General features: G+C 37.3%; 2 protein-coding genes across 12 annotated transcripts; both read right to left on the reverse strand.

The window, feature by feature from the left end:
- Positions 1-4,773: 4,773 nt before the first annotated feature.
- On the reverse strand, positions 4,774-13,483 carry zgc:136472 (uncharacterized protein LOC678514 homolog). The gene is made up of 11 exons (XM_020933003.2): positions 13,158-13,483; positions 11,638-11,838; positions 10,997-11,112; positions 10,135-10,275; positions 9,288-9,395; positions 8,352-8,477; positions 8,000-8,197; positions 6,352-6,472; positions 5,661-5,842; positions 4,995-5,084; positions 4,774-4,902 (listed from the first exon to the last, which is right to left on the reverse strand). Exons 1-11 carry the CDS (start codon positions 13,300-13,302, stop codon positions 4,819-4,821), a joined length of 1,512 nt encoding a protein of 503 aa, XP_020788662.1. The 5' UTR covers positions 13,303-13,483; the 3' UTR covers positions 4,774-4,818.
- A 494-nt stretch (positions 13,484-13,977) lies between these two features.
- On the reverse strand, positions 13,978-22,612 carry si:dkeyp-75b4.8 (lipopolysaccharide-induced tumor necrosis factor-alpha factor homolog). 11 transcript variants are annotated; one of them, XM_055158762.1, is made up of 8 exons: positions 22,538-22,605; positions 19,784-19,887; positions 19,611-19,715; positions 19,411-19,530; positions 15,353-15,513; positions 15,024-15,113; positions 14,685-14,898; positions 13,978-14,517 (listed from the first exon to the last, which is right to left on the reverse strand). In XM_055158762.1, the coding sequence occupies exons 5-8, from the start codon at positions 15,501-15,503 to the stop codon at positions 14,412-14,414; spliced, it is 561 nt and encodes a 186-aa protein (XP_055014737.1). In that variant the 5' UTR covers positions 15,504-15,513; positions 19,411-19,530; positions 19,611-19,715; positions 19,784-19,887; positions 22,538-22,605; the 3' UTR covers positions 13,978-14,411. The 11 variants fall into 11 exon arrangements, 10 of the variants coding, with proteins under 10 accessions (XP_055014737.1, XP_055014731.1, XP_055014738.1 ...); XM_055158756.1 differs by adding an exon at positions 21,148-21,220 and having other exon boundaries at positions 19,411-19,887; positions 22,538-22,612; XM_055158763.1 differs by lacking the exon at positions 19,784-19,887 and having other exon boundaries at positions 19,611-19,699.
- Between the last annotated feature and the right edge of the window lie 751 nt (positions 22,613-23,363).

Below are 23,363 nucleotides of genomic sequence, written 5' to 3' on the forward strand. Positions count from 1 at the left end.
TATTATTTGACCAAGAATTGCAGCATTTGCAGTTTAAAGGACACAAGTAAACTGTGTGTTTTTCCTGTTTCTAAGTAACACAAACTCACTTGTCACTGTCCTTGGAGGTGGGTGGACACTAGAGACTCCCTAAGACGGAAACGTAAGAAATATTTGAGTGTGTCCAGTAAGCCTGGGTATCATTAAGAAGTTGCCATTACAATACATACCTCGATGCATAGGCCACTATATGGTACTTGATACAGTGAACTTTCGATTCGATAGGGCTCAATAAAAATAACGGCTAAATCATGGCTGTGATACTAAAAGTCTTTACTAAACCACTTCTTGTACAAAGTGAATATGAAACACAATCATTTTAATCATCAAAACAGTGAAAATATCAAATGTGTCACATAAATGAGTTTCCTTCCTCTAAACAAGCAACAAAACTGTAGCGCTGTGACCAAATAATTTAGTAAAATACTAAAACTACCAAAAAAATACTCTTAGCGATATATTGATACAGCAGCCCACAATATGGTGTAATATACTGTATTATCACATTAAACAATACGATATGTCAATATTTTGATATTTTTGTACATCCCTAGTGTTCAGTAAATAATATATGTACTGTAGAATATAATATATATAGGCCTAATGTGATATTGAATCCATTGAATAAATGTTACAAGAAAACAAAATGCTTTACTTTTCTTTAACGTTTCAATTTATTTTTTGGAGTTTATATTCACAAAAACAAAAGGGCTGCAAAGAAAGTTTCAGGAGGTTCTGCCAGTTTGCAGTATGTTTTCTCGGCTGTTGTGCCTCATAACTGTGTGTGATGAGACTGTACTTGAGAGGGGCAGCAGATCAGACTCAAGGCCGTCTCACTTGTGTTGGCTCAAGTCTCTTTTTGGAACAGGACTCTTTCTCCTCTTCCTCTCATGAGGGCCATAGCATTCACAGTCAAGATCAGGGCTCCCTCTGGTGGTGGTTCACTTCAGTGTGTGGATTAGAGATGCGCGGATGGGCTATTTTTCATCCGCAACCGCGACACAAAACTCATCATCCGCCCGCTGTCCATTTGCACCCAAGGTTTTGACCAATTTTCAAAACCGAACTCGCCCACCATCCGCCGATTGATTTTAGATTTTAGAACAATCATATAACAAACAAACTAAAGAGCCTCGATAAAAATGCAAACTCTATAGCTCATTCATTCCAAAATTCGCTCAACGTGCATGTTCGCATTCTTAATTGTCCGTAACAAAACGCCGCTCGTTGCTCAGGGTTTAACTCCCTGTCCGGAGCCTCACCGTGAGCGCGTGGGCTCAATAAACGCGCCACTTCGTTGCTCAAGAATCGTGGCTTTATTTGCCGTGATGCACTAAATAACAGGGCAATTGCTTCCTGACTCGCTTCGGTCGCCTTTTGACCGTTCATTTCACCATTTCACATACAGTAAAACATAGACACCCGTACGCTCCACGGGCCCATTCAAGAAGCGCGTGCCTCGGGGGCGCGCACGCAGTCACTCAGTCATGCTCACGCCACACGCCACTCTAAACATTGCACATAGGAGTAAAGACGCATATCTCACTTAACACTTAACAATATAGGCAATAATATATATATTTTTTAAATTTGAGTATTTAAACCGCCACCCGCCCGAATTTAATCAAAATATTATTTTTTGTTACGTCATCCGCCCGACCCGCGGTTTAGCCGTGAACACCGCGGCTGTAACCGCAATCCGCGCATCTCTAGTGTGGATGATACCATGGACAGCTTCCCATAAGACACACTCACCTCTCTGTGAAAGGGGAAATGATATTAGTGAAAAACTAAAGTCTGTTTTTTGTATTGCTCTTTTCTTATCAGGACATGATGGATCTGTGCTGACCCCGTTCTCTAGAACACATTTCTGGGCACACATATAGTAAGACATACACATGGAGGAAGGCACTGAGTGCATATTCGCTCCTTCTGTTCTCCATAATTACAATAAATGATATTTCAGTACAAATACATTAAAATGTCCTTCTACAACTTTGTGCCATTTCAACATTGCAATTTTATGTGACATGCAATAAATGAAATAAATACAACAGCACAATAAAAAACAGACACAGGGAGTTTCCCGCCGACTGCTAAGACTGTGGACAATTTCAGGTACATTTCAGTACGAATACAATTCTGTGTAATCCTACTACATTGTGCTTCTTCTACATGTAAAGTACAATTACTGAAATATGTAAAGTACAATTACTGAAATAAATGCAATAAAAGAGAGATGCAGGGATTATCCCACTGGCCTGCAAGACAGTGGACAAAGAACAATCTCCACAGAGATGTTTACAGAGCATGTGGTTACATTACATGATCATTTTGAGTTTGTTCAACATGTTGTATTCTTAAAACATAAACAGGAGACATAGGGAGTGTGTTCACTGACCATTAAGTCAGTGAACAAACCCAAATCTGCATCATTCACTCAAAGTTACAAATGTGTTTATTGTTTGTTTTTGTTTTCCTTTTCCCGTCCCAAGAGGAACTGTCAATGTGCAGTAACACCATCCAACGCAAAAACTACCAATACAACTCAATCAACCCCTCATTATATGATCTCTTTTTATGTAAAATGTACATTTCTGTAAAGATTTTAATTTAGAATCTGTTTTTTGCAATAATGGCCCTGGAACACTGGTGAATTTCGACACCCATAAACTAAAATGCTGCATTTTTCTCGAAAATGCTTCAGCAACTTTTTACTTTGTACTTCTCCAGAGAAAATTTGTCCCTTTTTACCAGATGTTAATCAGACCACAAAGAGAAAACACTAACTGAAAATCTTACCTTCTCTCAAATTAATACATTTCATAAACTTGAGGACTGATGCTACCCTTTGACCTGAATATTTTGTCCATAATAAACAGCTGCACATGGACAAAACTGTTAATATCATGTGGCATTTAGCTTATTTGATCCATATTTATCAATATTGCAGTTATTTACTTACCTCTGGGGAAGAGGTCCAGGTTGTGCCGGACCACGAGGCGGTGTGCCATGGTTCAGAGCTCTGTTCAAAATAAAGTCTTACTACAAGTGCTCCACTACTGAATCTGTGTTTTATCCACAGCTGTGAGCTGAGATGTGGCGCTTGGATCTTAAAGACAATTGATTATCACAATCCCGTACAGGGGTCCCACTCAAGCGTTCAAGTGAAAAGGTCACCTTGCAGTAGTTTATATAGGCCCCGCTGCTCCGTTGCTAGCACCAATGCACGGATGTTACTCTCACTGTTAAATGAGTTTAGGACAAACTCCTTCCTTTAGACAGAGGTGGGCTGAGGAGAAACAATGTATAAACGAACACTAAAAATCCATGATAAAAGCCTTGCCTGTGCCACCACTGCTCAATACTTGTCAAATATAAATTGTTGTTTGATAACTTGCATAAATCAGATGTAACCTTCTTTAAAATCATTCGTAATTCAGCTGCTGAACCATTGAGAAAGTTTGTGAAAGTTTGTTGTGCTCACTTCAGAGAAGACCTGCCGAGCCATGTGGTCCACAGCCAGAGAGTGTACTGTAGTCGTCCAAGATGTAGAACCTCATTTGGTCAATCATCATTCTCCTGTAGAGCCATAAGCCTCTGGAACAGCCTCCCACATGAAATTATATCATGTACAAATTATGAAATGTTTGCACACCTGACCAAACGATGGCTTTTAATCAAACAAACCTGTACACATGAATCTACCCTGTATCAATGCAGCAATATGAACTGTAAATATGTAAATAATATATCAGGGGTGTCTAAACTTTTTTCATCAAGGGCCACATATGTAAACACAGATGAAGCAGAGGGCCGATCGAGGGCCGTAGACTGGTGCTCAGTACAGGGAATAACTGAAATATGTACATGTTTAAACAGGTTAGAATGAGCAACCAGTTTTTATCCTTAAAACCACACACTAAATATTAAATATCAGCTTTATCAAGGTAGATTTTAAAAAGCCTTTTAAAAATATTTTTTAATTGATGCAAAGTAATTTGGGCAAATTCACCTGGAAGTATGAGGGCCAAGAAAAATGTGTCTGAGGGCCGCATTTGGCCCCCAGGCCATAGTTTGGACATGCCTGTAGTGTATGGATGTGGTGATAGAGACGGAATGGGACTAATTTTACTTGGATGAATGATTACATCAATATACATTGTATTTATTTGACTGGCATGTATGTCATTTATGACATCAACCTGTCCAGGGACTGAAGGTGGAAACCCGGCAGACACATGACTTCTTTGTGCAGTTCATTGTTTTTATGTGTATTATCCCTGATAAATAAACAAATAAACTAACTACACTAAAAGAACTTAATGCAAAAAACAGCACTTATTGAAAAATATATCCTAGAAGTATAGAGCAGTAATAAAAGGTTTTAACAAAGAAACCTAATACTCAAGTAAGAAAATAAATAAATAAATTGGGCTATTTTAATTAAAATTATATATATATATATATATATATATATATATATATATATATATATATATATATATATATATATATATATATATATATATATATATATATATATATATATATATATATATATACTTTCAGCTGTAACATATATTCTTATAACACAAGACTTGCAAGTAAGCACATTTTGGTACCTTATTCCTAAAAAAATGTTGGCAATAAGTTGAAAGACTAAAATTATCTTGAAATAAATCATAAAATCACTTGCATCAAAACACTTTTATAATGTAAAAAGACAGATTTCTCCAAGTGGGGGAGTTAAGACATTTTGTATACAGTTTGCTGTTGTCAAAGCTCCTCTTTACTTCGGTTGTCTTTTTTGGCTTCTTCTGCTCTCAGTGCATCCATGTATTTCCTTCTGTCTTCGTCTTCCTGCAGTAATAGCCAATACAACATAAGGTCATTTACAACACCAAAACACCAAAACAGGTCATCATAGATTCTGGTGGGTTAATTGCACATACCTTAACTCTTTCTTTTTTGGCTTTTTCCATTTCTTTATGTACAAACTTCACCAGGTTATTCAACTTGTGCTTACCATTATAAACTACCACCTGGAAGAAACACAAAAAACAAACAACCATAATGATTCCAATTAGTGATGTAACATTGTTTGGAAAATTCTTAGTATTTTAATCAATGGACTTTTACATTATCTCAAATATAGTTCTGACAGTTTTTTTGTTTTTTTTAAATAAAATAAAGAGTGCACACTAGTGTAGTTATTGCCAAACTGAGAAATGAGAGAGATTTAAAAATTTTCAAGTTCCCAGTGCCATTCAAAATGGAGGAGTGTATCATAAGGAGACTACTGTTAGTGGGCACATCAGTCCCACCTGCACTTTTATGTGAAGACACATAAAAGTGCAGGTAGGACTGATAAGAGCAGAGGTCAGCTCCACTGGTCAGTGGACAGCTCCTCATTCTCTCCTCCACACGGCACCCTAGGGATTTAATATTGTATGTGATATTTAGATTTGCCTCAGAATAAGTAGTCTCTCTAAAATATGGTGAAATTGAAAAATGTTACAAATATTATTTCTTTTAGATTTCTGTATAACATCAATTACCATTCCACTGTCAAATAAGATGCAAAATGATTCTATAATTGTATGCACAAAGTGACTGACCCTTTCAGCGTATAAAGCAGGGAAGAGGCAGAGTGAGGGGTACTGGCGATGCATAGACATGTTGATGTCATTGGCAGAGGCGTCGATACGAGCGATTACGACATTCTCCTGGTCCTTAAATGCCTCCGCTAACTCCTCCCACAGAGGGAACACAGCACGGGACTGTGGGCTGTACGGCAGGTCTACAACAAAATACTTTAAAGTTATATGCTGAGTAGAGTTATTGATAGGAATAACATTAAAAAAATTTAATTGATGAAGGTATTAGGGAAGGTCCACTTTCTAGTCAGAGCTGTTTAAACAACTGGTTGTGTTAAGAGGCCAAAAGTTTAAAGTTGGAAGACAGATACGAATTCAGTACTTGTTTTATTGCTAATATGTGCAGAATTACTGAGCCCATGCATATGACACTGACGTATTCAAAATTCTCTGTCAGCTCAAATGTACTTACTAAGTAATAGTTGAGTAATTATTAAAAAATATAAATCCCGTGAACAGTGAGAAGAGCAGGGGAGAAAGGACACAGCAACCTTAGATGATAGTCCAAGTGTCCAAGATATTTCATTTTAAAATAATGTTTTAAGTACATTTGTACATCCCCTGTGTACCATCTTTGGTTACGACATTTCAAAACATGCCTAGAATTGTGTTCAATGTAAAATCAGGATGTGTTTGATGCACTTATACACACAGAAGAGGACAAAGACGGTATTGTTTGGGTGAAAGGCCACTTTCTCTAGAGTGGACCCCACCAGCTGTTTCACCGGCTCCTGCTCCCACCCCTCTGGAACAGGCTCACTCTGCAGCTTTGGCTGTGGGTACAAAAATAGGGACTTCAAACTTTTGTACAGTGTCTCTGAATGTCTGAAAAGCATCATTTACAGTGACTACTGGAGAAATACAAGCTTTGCTAATAGATGTTCAACAAGAAATATTGAGACTAACCGATTGTACCTTCTATGGGTACATCTTATGATGTAAAATTAACTTAAACTTAAAATGATCATTTACCACATTATAATGGTATTTCGATTGATTCATGCATGTTTGAGTAATCCCGTATTGTTCTGCATGGCTTGAGCTGTTAAAAATCACCTCCCCTATTTCACATATTTGTAGTTTTTATTTGTTTTTGTTTTTTTGAGCAATCAAATGTGTATCGTAAGTGAAAATCCCCTGCTTGTTGAAAGCAGAAGAGAGTGTTGTCCCACTAAGGAGAAGTGCGTTTGGCAGGTCTCCCTCTCAGTGAAAGCGTGCAGGAGTGGAACCATTGACTGTATAAAGAAGTGGACTAAGGGAGTGTGACATCACCCATAGTGCTTGGCTCCAACCAAATGAAGCTCACAATGCTGGAGGTTACAGAGGCAGCTCTATATTAGGAATATGTATTTATAAATGGACAAAAAAGCAAAATAAAACTCCACGATCATGTAGAGTGGGTTAATACATACATTTTAAAACCAAAATGATAATGCTCACTGCAGCAGTTACAGAGAGAGGGGCCAGGGTCAGAAGGAGCCAGAATCGTGCCCATGCTCACTTCCTATTTGAAATGTGACTAGGGCGTTAACTATGTCCATTTATATATACAGTCTCCGAGAGGAACTCAGCAGCTGTGACCATCAGGGAAATGACTACACACAACCCATTTAAACCCACCTGAGGAAGTGTATTTTTAGTAATTAAACCTGTCAGGTTTCATAGAAATGTAATACCATGGTTACCTTGTTATGTGTTTTCTTTTATTATATCTGTATCTATGTATTCTAATATTGCCTTTGGTTTTAGGGTGACTTTTTATCATCGGTCCAGGGACAGTGAATGAAACATAGTAATTTAGACTAATTCTGGCATTTACAGAAATGTTTATTAATGTACATTATGCCTCACTATAAGTAGTAGAAGTAGAAGTATGTAGAAGATAGGGTCATCAAAAGTATTGAAAATCAGATACTAATCAATACTAAAACTAGTATCTGAACTAGATACTTATTTGAGCAGGTATCAACACTAAAAAAGTCACATTCACAGGACAGAAATGAACCTTTCCTGAATAGCTTTAGAATGATCTTGAGCTAAATTAGAACAAGTATCACATAGACTAATATACACCCAAGGACCACTATGGAACCTACCTGAAGCACTGAGGGATTACAGATATTAGACAACATGTTCATGTAGAAGAAAGTACTATTATTTAATGCTGAAAATCATATTCTATTGCCTATAGTGTTTTTTACTTTAATTATGGTATCGAATGGGTATTGGTATCAAGTCTTTCCTTAGAATCAATATTAAGTTTCAAATGTTAGTAATGTCACAGCAATAGTAGACGGTACCTTAGCACTGCCATTTAGAAAATCCTGGCAGAATCCACTGATAGTTTCCACATCCAGAGTGAGTGAAGGTAGGTGGTAGGTCACATGATCAGTCAGGTTTACTATTCTGACCAGAGGAGCCTCAAAGTCTCGCACTCTGAAGTACTCCATGACGCGGCCATTCCGGGACTCGTCCACGTTCACCAGGACAAACAAAATCTGGCATATAAATAAAGAATAAAAGCACTATTTCACTTCATAATTATCAGAGGTGGTTCAGATATAATTTAGTAATTTCTTGGCCCAGCACTTCATACTTCCACTTGAGCTTTATTATTCTGACATTACATTTCTCCTACTTGAGTAAACTTACTTTTAACCTGAAGGCTGCAGCAGAGCGGTTGAAGGCATCATATATCTTTTCATAATCTGGAGATGATTTACTAATGAATAAAAGTGCATGGTACAGAATGGGAGAGCTCAGGATCTGTGAAGCAGTCTGAAATAAAATACACATGGTTTTCATAATTTTTCAGCCATAAATATGAAAATAATAAACACAAAATAAAAGAAGTTATGTAAAGTTCTTTTTTTTTGCATTTTTATGTTAAAACATGGTTCACATCTTTTAACAATGATGGTACTTACGTATATGAATTAAGGCTGTGCAATTAATTGAATTTTGATCGCGATTTTCAATTTGTGTGTCAAACGGTCTCCAAACTCATATAATCCAGTTACAAGTAAAGCTTAACAAAGTTTATTTTGTTTTTTTAAATATAGAGGTTGTAGAACAGCTGGATATATAGTTTATTTTGGAAACATTTTTTGGAAACGTTTTTCAATGCTTTTCAAAGTATATTTTATTCATTTTATGTTTTGTACATAGCAAAACTGCTCTATGGTTTATATTTGTAGCCTATATTTATTTTTATTTTGAATGTTTGGTGTAAATTATGAATATATGAATTGTTTTGTGTTTTGTTTTGTTTTTTGAGAGAGAAATGCAGAAGAAATGCATCGTGTAACTAAAAAATAATTGTTTGAATAATGATTTCAATATTGACCAAAATAATCGTGATAATGATTTTTTCCATAATCAAGCAGCCCTAATATGAATCATCACAGATAGCGTACCTCTCTACTTAATTTTCAACCTGAATAATAATAGAAAAAAGTCAAAAGGAATGTAAAACTTGACCAAGTACCTAACAAGAGAATACACAAACAACCTCTTTCCATATGAATAAAAACATCCACTTTAAAAACTATACTAGTTTGCAACATATTTATTTAGTGCTGCGTGTACCTCGCCTGTGTACTCTGTGACTGGCTCCATCTGGAAGACGGTAATAAACAGAATGAGCTCCTCTTTAGTCGTCTCCGGTCTCATTCTGTAAGCCTGCATCAGCCTGGACTGCAACACACACAAAATGTAGTACTCATTATTATGTATAAATGTCAAAATATCACTCTATGGAATAATTAACTCACAAATAATTATCTAGTGCTATTTCATTATTGTATTAGTATAATCAATATTAGGAAACAGAATTTTAAAACATGAACACATTCTACTCTCTGCACTGAAACAAAGTGATAACATATTATGTTATACTCAACCTAATGCCCATCATTTAGTGAGCGTGTGAATGAGAGTGTGGGCAGTTATTTATTACATTGTGGACTGCCTCTCTTATGGGGACCACAAATCCAAATCAGGTCCCTGAGACTTAATCCTATTATTGGTACAACAGCATTATTTTAAGTTCAAGTAAAGATATTTAAAAAGGATACAGTTTGGTAGCAACTGTGCAACTGTGGTTAAGGTTAATATCAGTGTCCAGCAAATTATATCTGGCATTTGTCACACATGCTTCATGACCATTAATGCAAAGCTAAATGCAACATCATTTTATTTTGAACATTTAGTCTTTGATATTGTAAATAACAATTTTGGTATTCTCCTCAAACTGCCCTTACACGGGTCCACTGACCCTACCTGACCAGACCTCCTGTTAAACCACACTGAGACCTTTGACTGAGAAACAAAAGTAACTTAGAAGCGCAGTATGCTACTGCATCTATCTCCTGTATCTATCTATGTATGTATATGATATCTCTTACATCACTATCAGCTCATCTATGTTTTGTACCTTTTTGAGAACCAAGACGATGTTGTCATCCACAAGGCCATATTTACTGATGACGTCATCATTCTGGGTCAGGGTGAAGGTCAGGTCAGGAAGGTCCACTGCTGCCTCATAAAACACCTGGATGTATGTAGCATTCAGCTCCTATGAAGAAATGTAGTTAGCATGTGAAGAGTGAGAGCGCTACAGCCAGCTGAAGGACTCAACAGCACAGTGATTAGAAGGTAATAATAAACATGAGCATGGTGGTCGTCTGCAGCTGGTCAGTGAGGCCAGATGGACTAGGGTCAGAGGAACAGTGACAGACAGGGAGTATGAGGACAGAAGGGATTAGAATCAGACCAAAAAGAGTAAAAAACCTTTCTCACAGCAGCTAATTTTCATCATGTCTCCTTCAAATACAGAACACATCTCAAGAAAATGTTTGTATCATTCAGAACAAACTTCTCCTACCTGGGATAAATAAGAGTTTGGTTCTTTCATTGGTGATCCTGCAGAAATCCATGCTGTTTCTTAGTCCTCTGTGATAGTTTTTTTTTCTTTTCTTTTTTGTACTCGTAAGCAGGCATGTGCATGTTTTGAGCGGAACAGAACATAGCATCTGACTGGTAAATCTGCCTGTCAATCACGCCCTAATAGAGAAGACAGTTCTAGATGCATTCATCTGGTAACTTTTACAGGAGGCTCTATGTGCTGGGCTCCAAGCACATCATGTCACACTTTTCAATTAGTTGTAACAAAGACAAGACTATAGGGGCTGTCATAGAGGCATATGACAAGATATGTACTTGTATGTAGCCACGGAAATGCACACAAGGATTTAATCAAACCAGTGTGAAAGTCATGAAATTCTAATGTTTTTTACTTTAAAGAATCCAGCCACCAGCAGATCGTCTGATTGGATGTTGTCTGTGATGATGTCAGTAGGAGAGCCCGCCCTTCTCTTTAACCAGGTCAGAATGGAGGATGAGGTCTTAGGAACTACAATCAGAAAAAGTGGATATTATTTTACTCATATTAACATGTAACATTGAAAGACTTGAAGACACATTATTGACACATTAAACTAAAAGGCCTAAGCAGTAAATCTTTGCATAGGTGAAATACTTGTACAACTACTATCACTGCACAGCATTGTGGGTTGGATGGAAGTCAGTACTGAACAAACTAAAAGAAACACTGCCATGCAAAGAGACACACTTCAGTCTATTTTAGCAGAAATACAGACGATTTTGTTTTTGAAAAATGTGCAGAGGAAAGAGCTTTGTGCATTTGTGGACGGATAAGATGCATGTGCTTTTCTCTCAACTAAAGTTTGATTACTCAGCTTGTTCCACTGTTACTTCAACCAACATTCACCCAACAAGTCTTTGTTTGAGTACTCTGATCATTGGTTCCAATCAGTTTCAGTGAGAGCCGTCCAAGATTGACATGTGTAGAACCATTTCAGGATAGGGCTAATGCCATTGCTAAAGTCCCAGTAGTTTGTTGGTGTGTATAACTTACCAGGACATGGTACAGGATTGTGCTCGTCTCCGGACAGGTACAGTCTTATAAAGGGGGGTGCAGTGGCGTTTAAGTCTTTAGCCAGCTCCTTCTCCTGTACCGTATCCACCATGGCAAACCTGACCTCTGACCCCTGGAGCTCTGTGGCTGCTTCCTGAAAAATCTCTGACACTTTTTGGCCATCTGCAGTCATAGGGATGTCTAGAGAAAACACAATATGATCAGTGTTTTTATAGGTCATTACATTACATACATTATAGCGAATAATGTTATGATGTTCAGTATCCAAAATATACTTGGAGAAGTGGACTCAAGTCAAACAAAGAATTATGGATGAATTATGCATTATACTGTAGTCCTATACCTTTTTGTAGTGATGGAAAAAGTTACATTTCAATGCAAAATAGTTGTTGTTAGAGTTGTTATGTGTGATGCCTCCTCCAGGTCCATCAGCTGACTGAAAACAATGGACATAATTTCCTCTTCTTTTAGTGACCTCACATCTCACTTTAAAAAGAGATTGCCATTGTTTAAAGCTAACAAGTTATAAGCATGGATTTATGGTTAAAACTGTGACAGAAAGTGTGAGTTTGAGGTAAGAAGCTAGGCTCAGTCCTATGCTGTGGTTATAGATTATGACTATTTTGACACAGTTTGTGGTTAAACATATGCTTTTGGGAGGTAACTGTCTCTAGCTGTCAAAAACAAAGGTGAAAATCGGCTGTGAAGTTTTTACTCAAATGTTAATGCATGTTTGTAAAATATTGAGTTATATATGAGCTGAATCAGATTTTCTTTAATGAACAAATTTGACTGCAATATTGGTCTGAAATTAGTACAACTCTGACTGCAATTAGTAAGAATGAATTTATTTTTAATAAAGCATACTTCCTAACTTTTCACACCAAGTATCACCTCCTAAAACACAAGACAAAAATTGTATCGGAACTGCAATGTAAATCTAGGCCAAAATAGAGCTGAACTGGGCTGACTTTAAACATAATGAATTAAACATAATATGATAAAAAAGAAGACATCAGAAGTACACAGAAATATTGCTGTTGACAATTGACTTATTCAAAATATAATATATAATATTTCTTGCATGATGTTTATGCTTGTTTTCTTGCGTGATGTTAATGTTTGTTCACATTTTGGTTGGTTGGCTCGTAACTGTCCAGTCAGACAACTGATTGGACAGTTGTCTGTAGGGCTAAGGTTGTCAAAAGTATCAAAAAAAAAAGTCACATTCAGAGGACAGAGATGAACCTTTCCTGAATATCTTCAGAATGACCAGTAGCAGAACTAGTACAAGGCCACATATACCTGGACTAAGACCACATAGTAATATAAAAGAAATTATTATTTAATGTTGAAAATTTCATTCTACTGTATTAAAGAGTGTTTTTATTATTGCCATGGTATCGGATTCGTTATTGACTACCAAGTCTATTTTAAAGACACCACAATTTTAGAGCCACTGCTATACACATACACACAAAACTATACTTGTTACTCACAGAAGTGCACCAGCAGCTCCTTGTTCTCCCTCAGAGCCTTTTTAAAATTTCCCTTGTTGAGATGTAAAATACCCTCCTCCACCACAGTAGCTGCACACACACAAAAGGTCATGACCCCCAGAACTGCCAAGCACCCGGACCTCATGTCTCCCTCGGGTGCTCACAACGGACAGAAGAGAAATCTGAAAGCAGTATGGATAGGAAGTGTAAGTACTTGTTATCTAAGCTATGCCCAGGTTTGTAGCTGATTAACTTCTCTATCTGCTCTGCTGTATCCCTGCTATTGGCTGCTGTCAAATCATTTATATCACTAATACCCAGTGAACTTTGACACATAATCCATTATTTAAGACAAATCATAAAACGTATTATACAGTCATACACACAGGATAATAGCATATAAAAGGTAAGGAATCATGTTATCAGCTAGTAAACTTTACAAAGCAATTTACTATACAACTGTTTTTGCTATCTGTACAAATGTCATAAAAAGCAGTCAGTAAACATACCTGTTGTTGCGAACCTGAATGATAGTTAAATTTATGTTAACAGGTCAAACCCACCTCCAACCAGAAAGAAAAAACAAAGCTTTACAAATATAGAAAAGAAAGCTACAATAGTATAACATTACTTTAAAATACATTTTGCATAATGAAAACAATATAGTACAATATTTAGAACTGAGGGTTAAATATTTTTTCTACTTAAAAATGTTATTAAATTACTTGAATGGAAATGAGCAGCCCTATGATATGGACACTAGAGGGAGTTGTAATCTCAGATATAAGTAAATGTTAAGGCTCAATAAAGATGACGTAAGTAATTTTAAAGCATTTATTCAACTATCAACATGATAGATAGAAAGCTATATATTTTATATGAGACATGTACATAATAAGAGAAGTGAACAGTACACATACTGTATCCAAAACATGCAGCCCCACCACTTTAAAAAGTTTTTGTTCCTTGGTGAGTGTCCGTGTAATCCCTCAGTCATCCAGGGAGGTTCCAGTGCAAAAGAGAATTCAGTTCTGTCAATTGGACAAAATGTTTGGCCATTCATACAAGACGGTTCTTCAGTTCTGAAGCAAAAAGCATTCCTTAGGTGCACTCATTATACAAAAGATACGTACCACTACACAAATGTGTAAATCCATGGAGAAACTATTATTAAAGTTAAGATTTAAGTATTAAGTTGCACCCATGACAATCTGCCGAGTCTGAGTTTGACCCTCTCTTTGCAGATAGGGCTGGTCATCTTTTGTAAACATGCACCACTTTGTTGCAGTGTGGACAGGAATGGTGTGTGTCCTGAAAGCTTCGGACCAACAGTGGAATCAGGCAGAAGCCACAGATCAACCTGCAACACACAAACATCAGCCCTGTGAGTCTGTCTCATCTGTTTTAAGAACGTGTACTAATGTATTAATTATATTACCAATATTACCAATTAGTTCAACTGAAATTAAACTTTTATTTTAATTTGGCAATAAAATTCATGTGGGCATGAATGTGGCTTGAACATACCCCACGAGTGCCAGCAGAGTACACATGCACCATGCGGCTCCACTAGGCACATGTGAGATCTGAGTGGTGCCCGTGCGCCCACAGTGAGGGCAATGTACGTGAGCAGGGCTGTCAGTCAGCTGGGAGGGCATCACCAGGGGCACAGGCTGAGGCTGGTATATGACCACAGGAGTGCTCTGAGTCACACTGATGGACTGGTTCACCACCACAGGCACTGGGGGACACAGTACGGGTTAGAGCAGATCCAGGCTCATGTATTAAGGGAGGAAGGGGAGGAAAGGGGGAAGAGGGGGAAGAGGGGGAAGTGGAAGATTAGAAGAGAGGAAGAGGAGGTGGTACCGTCTGTGGCAGGGTGGATGAAGACCCCCGTGTTTTGCTGAGAGCTCACAGGCACAGACAGGACAGGAAATTGATCTGACACAAACTCAACTGTGGAGCACAAAACAGTCACAAAAGCATAATTTTACACAAAGCAAATGTATGGCCTTATTCTATATGTGTGTTGACTGGACATGTGTTTATAAATCTCATGTTCTGGCATAAAATTCCCAATTTAAAATGACCAATTTGTGACCCAAAAGATGTATCTAAGTAAGAATAACAGCAGGTCCAGTGGATTTCTGAATCATCTAGAATGACTATGTGCATATAGTGAAGTGACCTCACACCTGCTTCTCCATAGGAGGGCGGTGGGGTGGAGGGCAAGGACACAGAGGCATCATAGGTAGGAGGAGGAGGGATGTGGAGCGCCCCTGGGCCCTGCGCCCGTGGGTGCTGCTCTGCCTCGTCGTACGAAGGAAGGTCCATCAGCTCAGGCATTCATGGGAATCTGTGAGCACATCAACAAAAGCATCAGATTTCAAAAACTGATGATGAAAAAATAGTAAACGAAAATAATACTTACTTTGCTCATATATATGAATATTGGTATTATTATGTGTTTAGGATAAAGAAAACAACTATTAACATGTTTTAAAAACAAAGTCGATGCAAAATTCAATGCAAAGCAAACATTGTTCCAACAAATGCAAACATGCAAGAGAATATCTTTATTCAAATCCAAGCTACTGGAATCCCAATTTCAGGGTCTACATGCTATTTCTGTTTTGGCTCTTTTCGGTCTGGAAATGTCTCCCTCCCCCAGTTAAAATTAACTTCCATAGTCTTACAGCCCACAGAGGACACTACAGGTCCATAAATAGAGCACTTTATGGCGCTCCTGTTCACAATCTTGTTTAACATCAGTGAGGGAAGTGTGCCCCTCCCTCAGCTGTTTTACATACACAATAGGAGCACCTGCCTGTGAGCTGTACACATCACTGAGGCACACTATCTGATCAGAGCTGCATGATCTGACTGAAAAAATACTTTGAATGGAAAAACGATATCGGTATTATCTTACTGAATACAAGTGGTTAGGTAATTCTATGTACAACCATTAAACACTATTTGTCGAAGGCAGTTGCATAATGCGCACAGAAAACAAGATAATGCTACAGATAAATATAGAAGCTTCAATACTGAAAGAGCTGCTGATAGTAGAGCCCGACTGATATGGATTTTGTTGTGGCCGATATGAAACCGATATAATGGGAGTTGGAGCTGCCGATAGCCGATATAATCGCCGATATATATTTAGTGATGTAAAAATTCACTGTAAATCTTGAATTATTAAAAAAAAAACTTAGGTTTGGCTCTAGTGGATTTTAAACTGGGTTTATTTAGGCAACATTTATTGTTATTCTGTCTCTTTACATGATATGTCATTGGACTAAAGCAGGTCTAAGGCAGGTCTAAAGCAGGACTAAACCAGAACTGAACAGGACTAAAAAAGGACTAAACCAGGACTAAAACAGATCTAAACCATGTGTAAACCAGGACTAAACCAGAACTTAACCAGGACTGAGTGTCGGGACTCGGACTCTATCACTCTCCCTCTCTCGACCCCAAGATTAGTCCTGGTTTATTTATTTTATGCTGAATATATTTATGCACACGCATATTTTTAAAACTTTCCTTTTTAGCCGCTGCCGCTGTCAAACTACCACGAGCGGCGTGAAGAGAAAAAAGTGAGAGAAAGAGAAAACACGACTCCCAATCCCATTAAGGAGCAGGCTCCCATCGTTCACTTCAAAGAGCCGGCTCTAAGAGCCGCTTCGTTCGCGACCGACCCATCACTACTAGCGAGTAAATAAACAATCGCTATTAGCCTTTACCTGTAAATGCTGCGCGCCGCGGTAATTAATTATATGCGCAAATTTCATCATTCACATGTCTATTCACAGCTCATTTACATCAATGCTGGTCCAGTAGCAAATATACGGCCAATGTAGTCACTTTACAATAGACCAATAGAAAACAGCCTGTTTATGTGTGAGAGCTACAGCAGTTAATCGCTAACCTATCAGAACGAACCTTTTAATCCTGACTCAAACCGATTGTCCGTAAAAAAATATATAATCTCAGTGTTGCGTACATGGATCTACGTCTGCGGGTGTAAACAAATGCACGTGACTCCGGGGGTGTGTTCAGGGACAGTACGGACACACACACTGACAAATGACTTCGTAGATAATTACTGACGCAGAGCCACATATTAGGACATTTATCTGTCTGTAAAATGGAATAAATGAACATAATGCATAATGTCTAAGCTTTGTAACGAGGTATAACATGGCCACGTGAAATATCGGCCCCTATCAGCAAGTATATTGGCTGATAGCCGATATGCTTCCAGGTGCTCATATCGGCCGATAATATCGGCCAACCGATATATCGGTCGGGCTCTAGTTGATAGTTACAGCATTCTGACTGCGTTGCAATATTCAGTTCATTTATAAAACACATTTATAACTCAAAATGCAATGTAATAATGGTATTAACATGATCTCATTCATTCAGATATTGAGGGCACATTAAAACTGAATGACCACTGTTTGTATGTTCTCTATTAGAGTGGGTTTGCAAGGCACCAAACTGGGGGTTGTGAGATTATTTCAAATTATTTCCAATGACACAATGGATTACGCAAATGAACAACTTTTAAGCATGGTACCATACAACAAGTTTTGACCATTGGAATTATTGTTGCTTTTTTATTATGCAGTGGTGGTCGCAAGTCTGTTACATGTTTATTTTGAGGGTCTTGTAAGTTTGGGAACCCCTGCTCTATTATTCTAGTAATAACCTGTGACATTGTGATACTGATGGGTTCAAAATACTGTGGTCTAATAGCAATGTGATTCATGTGAGCTGTAAAGAGTAGGGTTAGGGTTACATTGTCGGTGATTTGAATCCTGTTCCTTTAATTCATACTGCTGCTGTGTCCTTAGGCAAAACATGTCATCACCACCAGTGTGTATATGCGGTTCGGAAATGAATGGATACACTGCAGAAACATTACGAAATATGTTTAACCAACTAAACTAAACCACAACAATCCTCATTTAATGTACATGCCATGACAGTTTTGCTGAGTAATTGGCTATAAGAATACACTCTCTTTATTTGAGGAACAGCTGCAAATGTGAGAGGAACTTCGGCTTTAGCGTACTACAGTATATTTTCATAAGTTTTACATAAATTGTCATCTGTGACACTTTGACATTTTATATGAATGATCATATTGGAAGTCTTCTTTAAATTGAGGATATATTAGCCAGACTCATGCCACCTAGTGCCTCCGCTCAATTTAATTTCTCTCTCTAAAGCCAGAACAAATGTTGGTGAATGTTTGGTGAATTTTATCAAGAGGGAAGATGTTATTGTCCTTCTTCCTACAAGATTTTGGAAAAGCTTAATATACCAGTTAGTCCCGTTAGCGGCGCATTACATACGTCACAACCAAATAACAGTGATTGGTTAAATAAAAAAAAGTACCTGGCTACAGCTGAGCGAACGAATCCTAATGTTGTGAGGTCTGATAAAACAGGCTAAGGATATATAACCTACACTCTGCTTTATTAGTAAAAAAAAAAAAAAAATCAATCTTCAATCTCAACTGAACCAGGGTTGGGGGTTTTCCTATGCTTACAACTTACATATAGAGAACATTTTTAATATAGAGATAAATCTAAAAAAAATATATAATGTAATGAAAAGTTCAATATTTTTTGTCATTTCAGAAAGTCAAATCCATATTACAGATTCATTACTCAAAGAGTGAAGCTATCAAGCCTTTATTTCTTGTAATTTTGAAGATTATGGCTTATAGATAATGAAAACATCAAGTCATGGTGTCACATTCTGAGCTAATTATCTCAGAACATTTGCAAAGGTTTCCTGAACTCAACCAAGTATTAAATGCATAAAAAGGAACATAACTTTCAGAAGCCTGATATTTCTATTTAAAATATCCTCGCTAACTGATTCTGTTTATGAAATTAGAAATAGAAATGCTACAAAGACTTCCTTTAACAATTCCTATGATTACTGGCATCAGGGATAATAATAAAACTAAGTGTATTAATTGTAACTCACATAACTGTCTATAAGTATTTTCAGATATTCAAATACAGTTTCACACATAACAAGAAAATAAGGTGTAATAAATAGAAATAGGTTATTAATTAGTGATATTTGACCAATCTAATTATAAAAACAAGAGAGCTACACTGTGAAGCATAAAAAAACAAAAATAAAATAACTACAATGTGTAGGAAACAATGCACACGTGCTTTCCATTGTCACCTGTCACCTAAAACCTATTGTATCACTGTCCACATACCTGCCAGTCCAGTCCTCTGTGGTACTCTTCAAACGGGACTGACCCGCGCTGTGGACATCCTGGCTCGGATTCGTAACTGTGAGCTTCTGTCCTGGAGAAAGAGTGGAGAGGAAGACTGACCTGGGACAAACAAGGAAGCGGGGAGATTTGAAGCAAGGAAGTAGGAAGCCTGTTGAGTTGACATCAGAAGCTGGTCCAACCTGTTCTTAGTGGAATGCCTGGTATGTCCTTACACCACGCTGGTCAACCACACCGAGTAGAGGAAAGAGGGGCGTGAAAGGGGCGTGAGCTGGTAACACAGGAAACTGAGGTATAGGTTAACAAAATATCAGGATCATTGTATACAATTACAGGTGTAGTAGTACTCAGTTACATTTATTTTAAAGTGCAGGGTTACTCATTCATTGTGTTTTTTAACTTCATACACCTTCACCAGAATCATTTGGATGATTTCAGTCCTGGAATTGCCAATCTCTACTGAAATAAACGTAAAAGGAGCTGTTAACTTGAAAACTGCCACTTCATGACATCACAAGGTGGTATTTTAAGCTATGGAGATGTACACAGACTGATAATAAAGGGTGACTCAAACATGTGTGAATGAAACAAAACACAAATCCAGGTCTGTTTTAATGAGACTTGGTCACAACATTATGACAAGAATCCATTTTCAGTAATGTATATGGGTGTAATGATATCCAAATCGCTGGATACGATATTATCATGATATGCATCTCACTAGGGGTGTGCAAAAAATGTAAATATCGATATATCGTATCGTTTAATGTGATGATACAGTATTGCTATCATGGGCTGCTGTATCAATATATCACCAAGAGTATTTTTTGGTATATTTTACTAAATTATTTTGTTACAGAGCTACAGTTTTGTTGCTTGTTTAAGGGAAGGAAAGTTATTTATGCATCACATTTGACATTTTCACTGTTTTGATGATTAAAATGTTTGTGTTTCATATGAACTTTGCACAAGAAGTGGTTTAACAAAAACTTTTAGTATCACAGCCATAACTTAGATATTATTTTTTATTGAACCATATCGAATTGATTTGAAATATATTGTATTGAATGGCATCAAATCAAAACGAAGATCACTGTATTGAGATATGTATCGTATTGTGGCCTATGTATCGCGATATGTATTGTATCAGCAAGTTCTGAATAATATCCAGCCCTACATCTCACAGTAGGATATTTATTGCGATGCTGTGGAGAGGCTGATAAAATTGTAGATAGGACACATTTTTTGCTTTTAAAATACCCTGACAACATTTTGGCGTGATTTATTACTGTAATAATATCAAGAATTCAAGTAAAAAACATATTTCTTCATGTTGTCTGTGCTGAAATGGATCATGGGATATGCAGTTCCCAATGTTCATTAGCTATTGCTACTATAAAATATGCATTTAAGCAAAGGGATTTTTAATTCAATATATTGTGACAGACCACAGTATTATTGTGAGATTTTTGACAATACAATATCACAATATTTTGGTTATTGTTACTTTTAAAGGTGCACTGTGCAACATTTCCAGTGAAGGGTTCTGCCTAGAGTTTAGATTAAACCTATCATGAGGGAGACAAGGAGGTTACAGCACAAAGCTACAATTCAGATCTGTGGAGAGTCGCCCCAATTCTCAGAAGACATTATTGTATTTTTGAGCAGTAGAAACATCTGTAATGAATAAATGCGAGATGAATATGCTTAATGTCATACCATGGAACATTTCAGGCAAAGCAACAACATCTCCATGGAGACAAATAGATAGCGGACCCTCCACCTGAAAAGTCTTGCAGCGAAAAATTACACAATGCACTTTCACTGTGTAACTTTTCCTACTTAAGTACCAAAAAGCTGAGTTAATATTTCATGCCTGAATTGAGTGTGTAGTGGAGATGGGTGAGCAGTAGTCATGATTCCTAAACTTAAAATTTTTCTAAAAAAAAATGTAAAATTGAAATGATAAAACAGCAAGTTCAAACCTATTTAATTTTGAGCCAAACCGTGCGTAACATGTCAGAGAGAACGATATATTTTGAATGATGTAATATACTAATGACATTTTTCTTAAAATTGTTTTTGGTCTATTGATGACAGAATGCAAACAGCCTGTAGCTATTACATAACTCTGCCCTGTGACACAACACGTGCCATTAACATCTGAGTCACATTTTCCAAACCAGTCACTACATGAGAAATTCTTGAGTAAATAAATCATGTATTGGTATTCAGAATTGGCATCTATTGTTATTACAGTTTTCATTAGTAAACTGTGAAAAATTATATGGTGTTATTGCATTATCTGCTTTAAATTAAATATATCCCTCATGTGATATCAATAATGAGAGTTACTGGTTACCTCTTCAACCTGGTGTTTGTGTTTGAGGTCTTAAAATGAGGTTCCTTTATTGCGCAAAATTGATTCTCGTGAGCTTTAAGCCATGTTAGAATGCTGTTACCTCCTCAAAAACTGATCTGAAGTGAAGATTTGTTACATTCCCACAAGTCTGAGTAATCTTTTATTATACTAATATAAAGACAAACCCTGCAGTGTTCACTCAGTGCAAAAAAAACAAAAGAAAATAAAAACAAAACTCCTCCTTTTGATATCATGTTGTAATACAGGAAATGCCCCACTGTGTTTTTAGACTTCATACACCTTCACTAGAATCATTTGGATAATTTCAGCCCTAGAATTCCCAATCTCTACTGCACTAAAGGTAAAAGTAGCTGTTAACTTGATGTAGGCAGGCCAAAAATAAAGTGTGACTCAAACATGAATGAAACAAACCACAACTCAGCTCCTGTTTTTTAGGAGGTAACAACATTTTAACATGGCTTAAAGCTCACAAGAGTCAATGTTGTGTAACATAGGACCTTTAAAGATGTATGCTTTCAATTTATAATGTCATATATTCTATAAATACAATGGTATAATTTTCGAGATTTAATGGGTGGCTCTCCCTCGCCTAATCATAATACAGCATAGGCCTGTACTTTGCACCACATTCACACCCAATTTCAAGCTTATAATTAATCATAGAAATCTCTCTCTGTCACAACAAGTTTACAAGTTTATAATAACGAATATCAAAGAATAGCCTACCTTATTAAACAAATTGCTTGGTGGTTAGGAGCGCGCCAGTTTCTTTTTGTCCCATCATCCACTTTGACTTTTACGCACGATCCAAAACTATGCCAGTGCTGACCTCTAGTGGTGGCGCTGCGTTATTTTATCACCGATGTCAAAGGACCAGGAAAATAACCAGTGTTATTAAATTAATAGCTTTGGATTAATGCCACTTGTCAGTCCTTTGAATAAGACGTGTACTTACGTGGCCTATTAAAATATTTTAGTCCTCGTTCAGCCCTTGTTTAGTCGTGGTTCATTCACGGTTTAGTCTTGGTTTAGTCCTGGTTCAGCCCTGGTTTAATCCTCGTTCAACCCTAGTCTAGTCTTGGTTCATTCTCCTGGTTTCGTCCTTCTTCTTTCTCAGTTCAGTCCTGATTCAGTCCTGGTTTATTCCTGATTCAATCTTGATTTATTCCTGATTCAGTCCTGGTTTATTCCTGATTCAGTCCTGGTTTGTTCCTGTTTCAGCCCTGGTTTAGTCGTGGTTCATTCTTGGTTTATTCCTGGTTCAGCCCTGGTTCATTCTCGGTTTATTTCTGGTTCAGTCTTGGTTTAGTTGTGGTTCATTCTCAGCTTAGTCCTGCTTTAGTCCTGGTTCATTCTCAGTTTAGTCAAGGTTCAACCCTTGTGTAGTCCTGATTCATTCTACGTTTATTCCTGGTTTATTCCTGGTTCAGCCCTGGTTTAGTTGTGGTTCATTCTCGGTTTAGTCCTGGTTCACTCTCGATTTATTTCTGGTTCAGTCTTGATTTAGTCCTGGTTCAGCCCTGGTTAAGTCCTGGTTCATTCTACGTTTAGT

Source organism: Boleophthalmus pectinirostris, unplaced genomic scaffold (genome assembly GCF_026225935.1).
Source record: "Boleophthalmus pectinirostris isolate CB_2022bp ecotype Guang Dong unplaced genomic scaffold, ASM2622593v1 HiC_scaffold_22, whole genome shotgun sequence".
NCBI classification, from domain to species: Eukaryota; Metazoa; Chordata; class Actinopteri; order Gobiiformes; family Gobiidae; genus Boleophthalmus; species Boleophthalmus pectinirostris.

Excerpts from the sequence above, each read along its gene's own strand:
- si:dkeyp-75b4.8 (XM_055158756.1), bottom strand. The coding sequence starts at position 15,503 with ATGCCTGAGCTGATGGACCTTCCTTCGTACGACGAGGCAGAGCAGCAC. Across the intron at positions 15,114-15,352 it reads GCCCTCCTATGGAGAAGCAG|TTGAGTTTGTGTCAGATCAA; the intron begins GTGTGAGGTCAC and ends TGTGCTCCACAG. Across the intron at positions 14,899-15,023 it reads CATCCACCCTGCCACAGACG|TGCCTGTGGTGGTGAACCAG; the intron begins GTACCACCTCCT and ends TGTGTCCCCCAG.
- zgc:136472 (XM_020933003.2), bottom strand. The coding sequence starts at position 13,302 with ATGAGGTCCGGGTGCTTGGCAGTTCTGGGGGTCATGACCTTTTGTGTG. Across the intron at positions 8,478-9,287 it reads TCACAGAGTACACAGGCGAG|ACTGCTTCACAGATCCTGAG; the intron begins GTACACGCAGCA and ends ATTTTATTTCAG. Across the intron at positions 6,473-7,999 it reads TTCTAAATGGCAGTGCTAAG|CCAAAGCTGCAGAGTGAGCC; the intron begins GTACCGTCTACT and ends TTGTACCCACAG.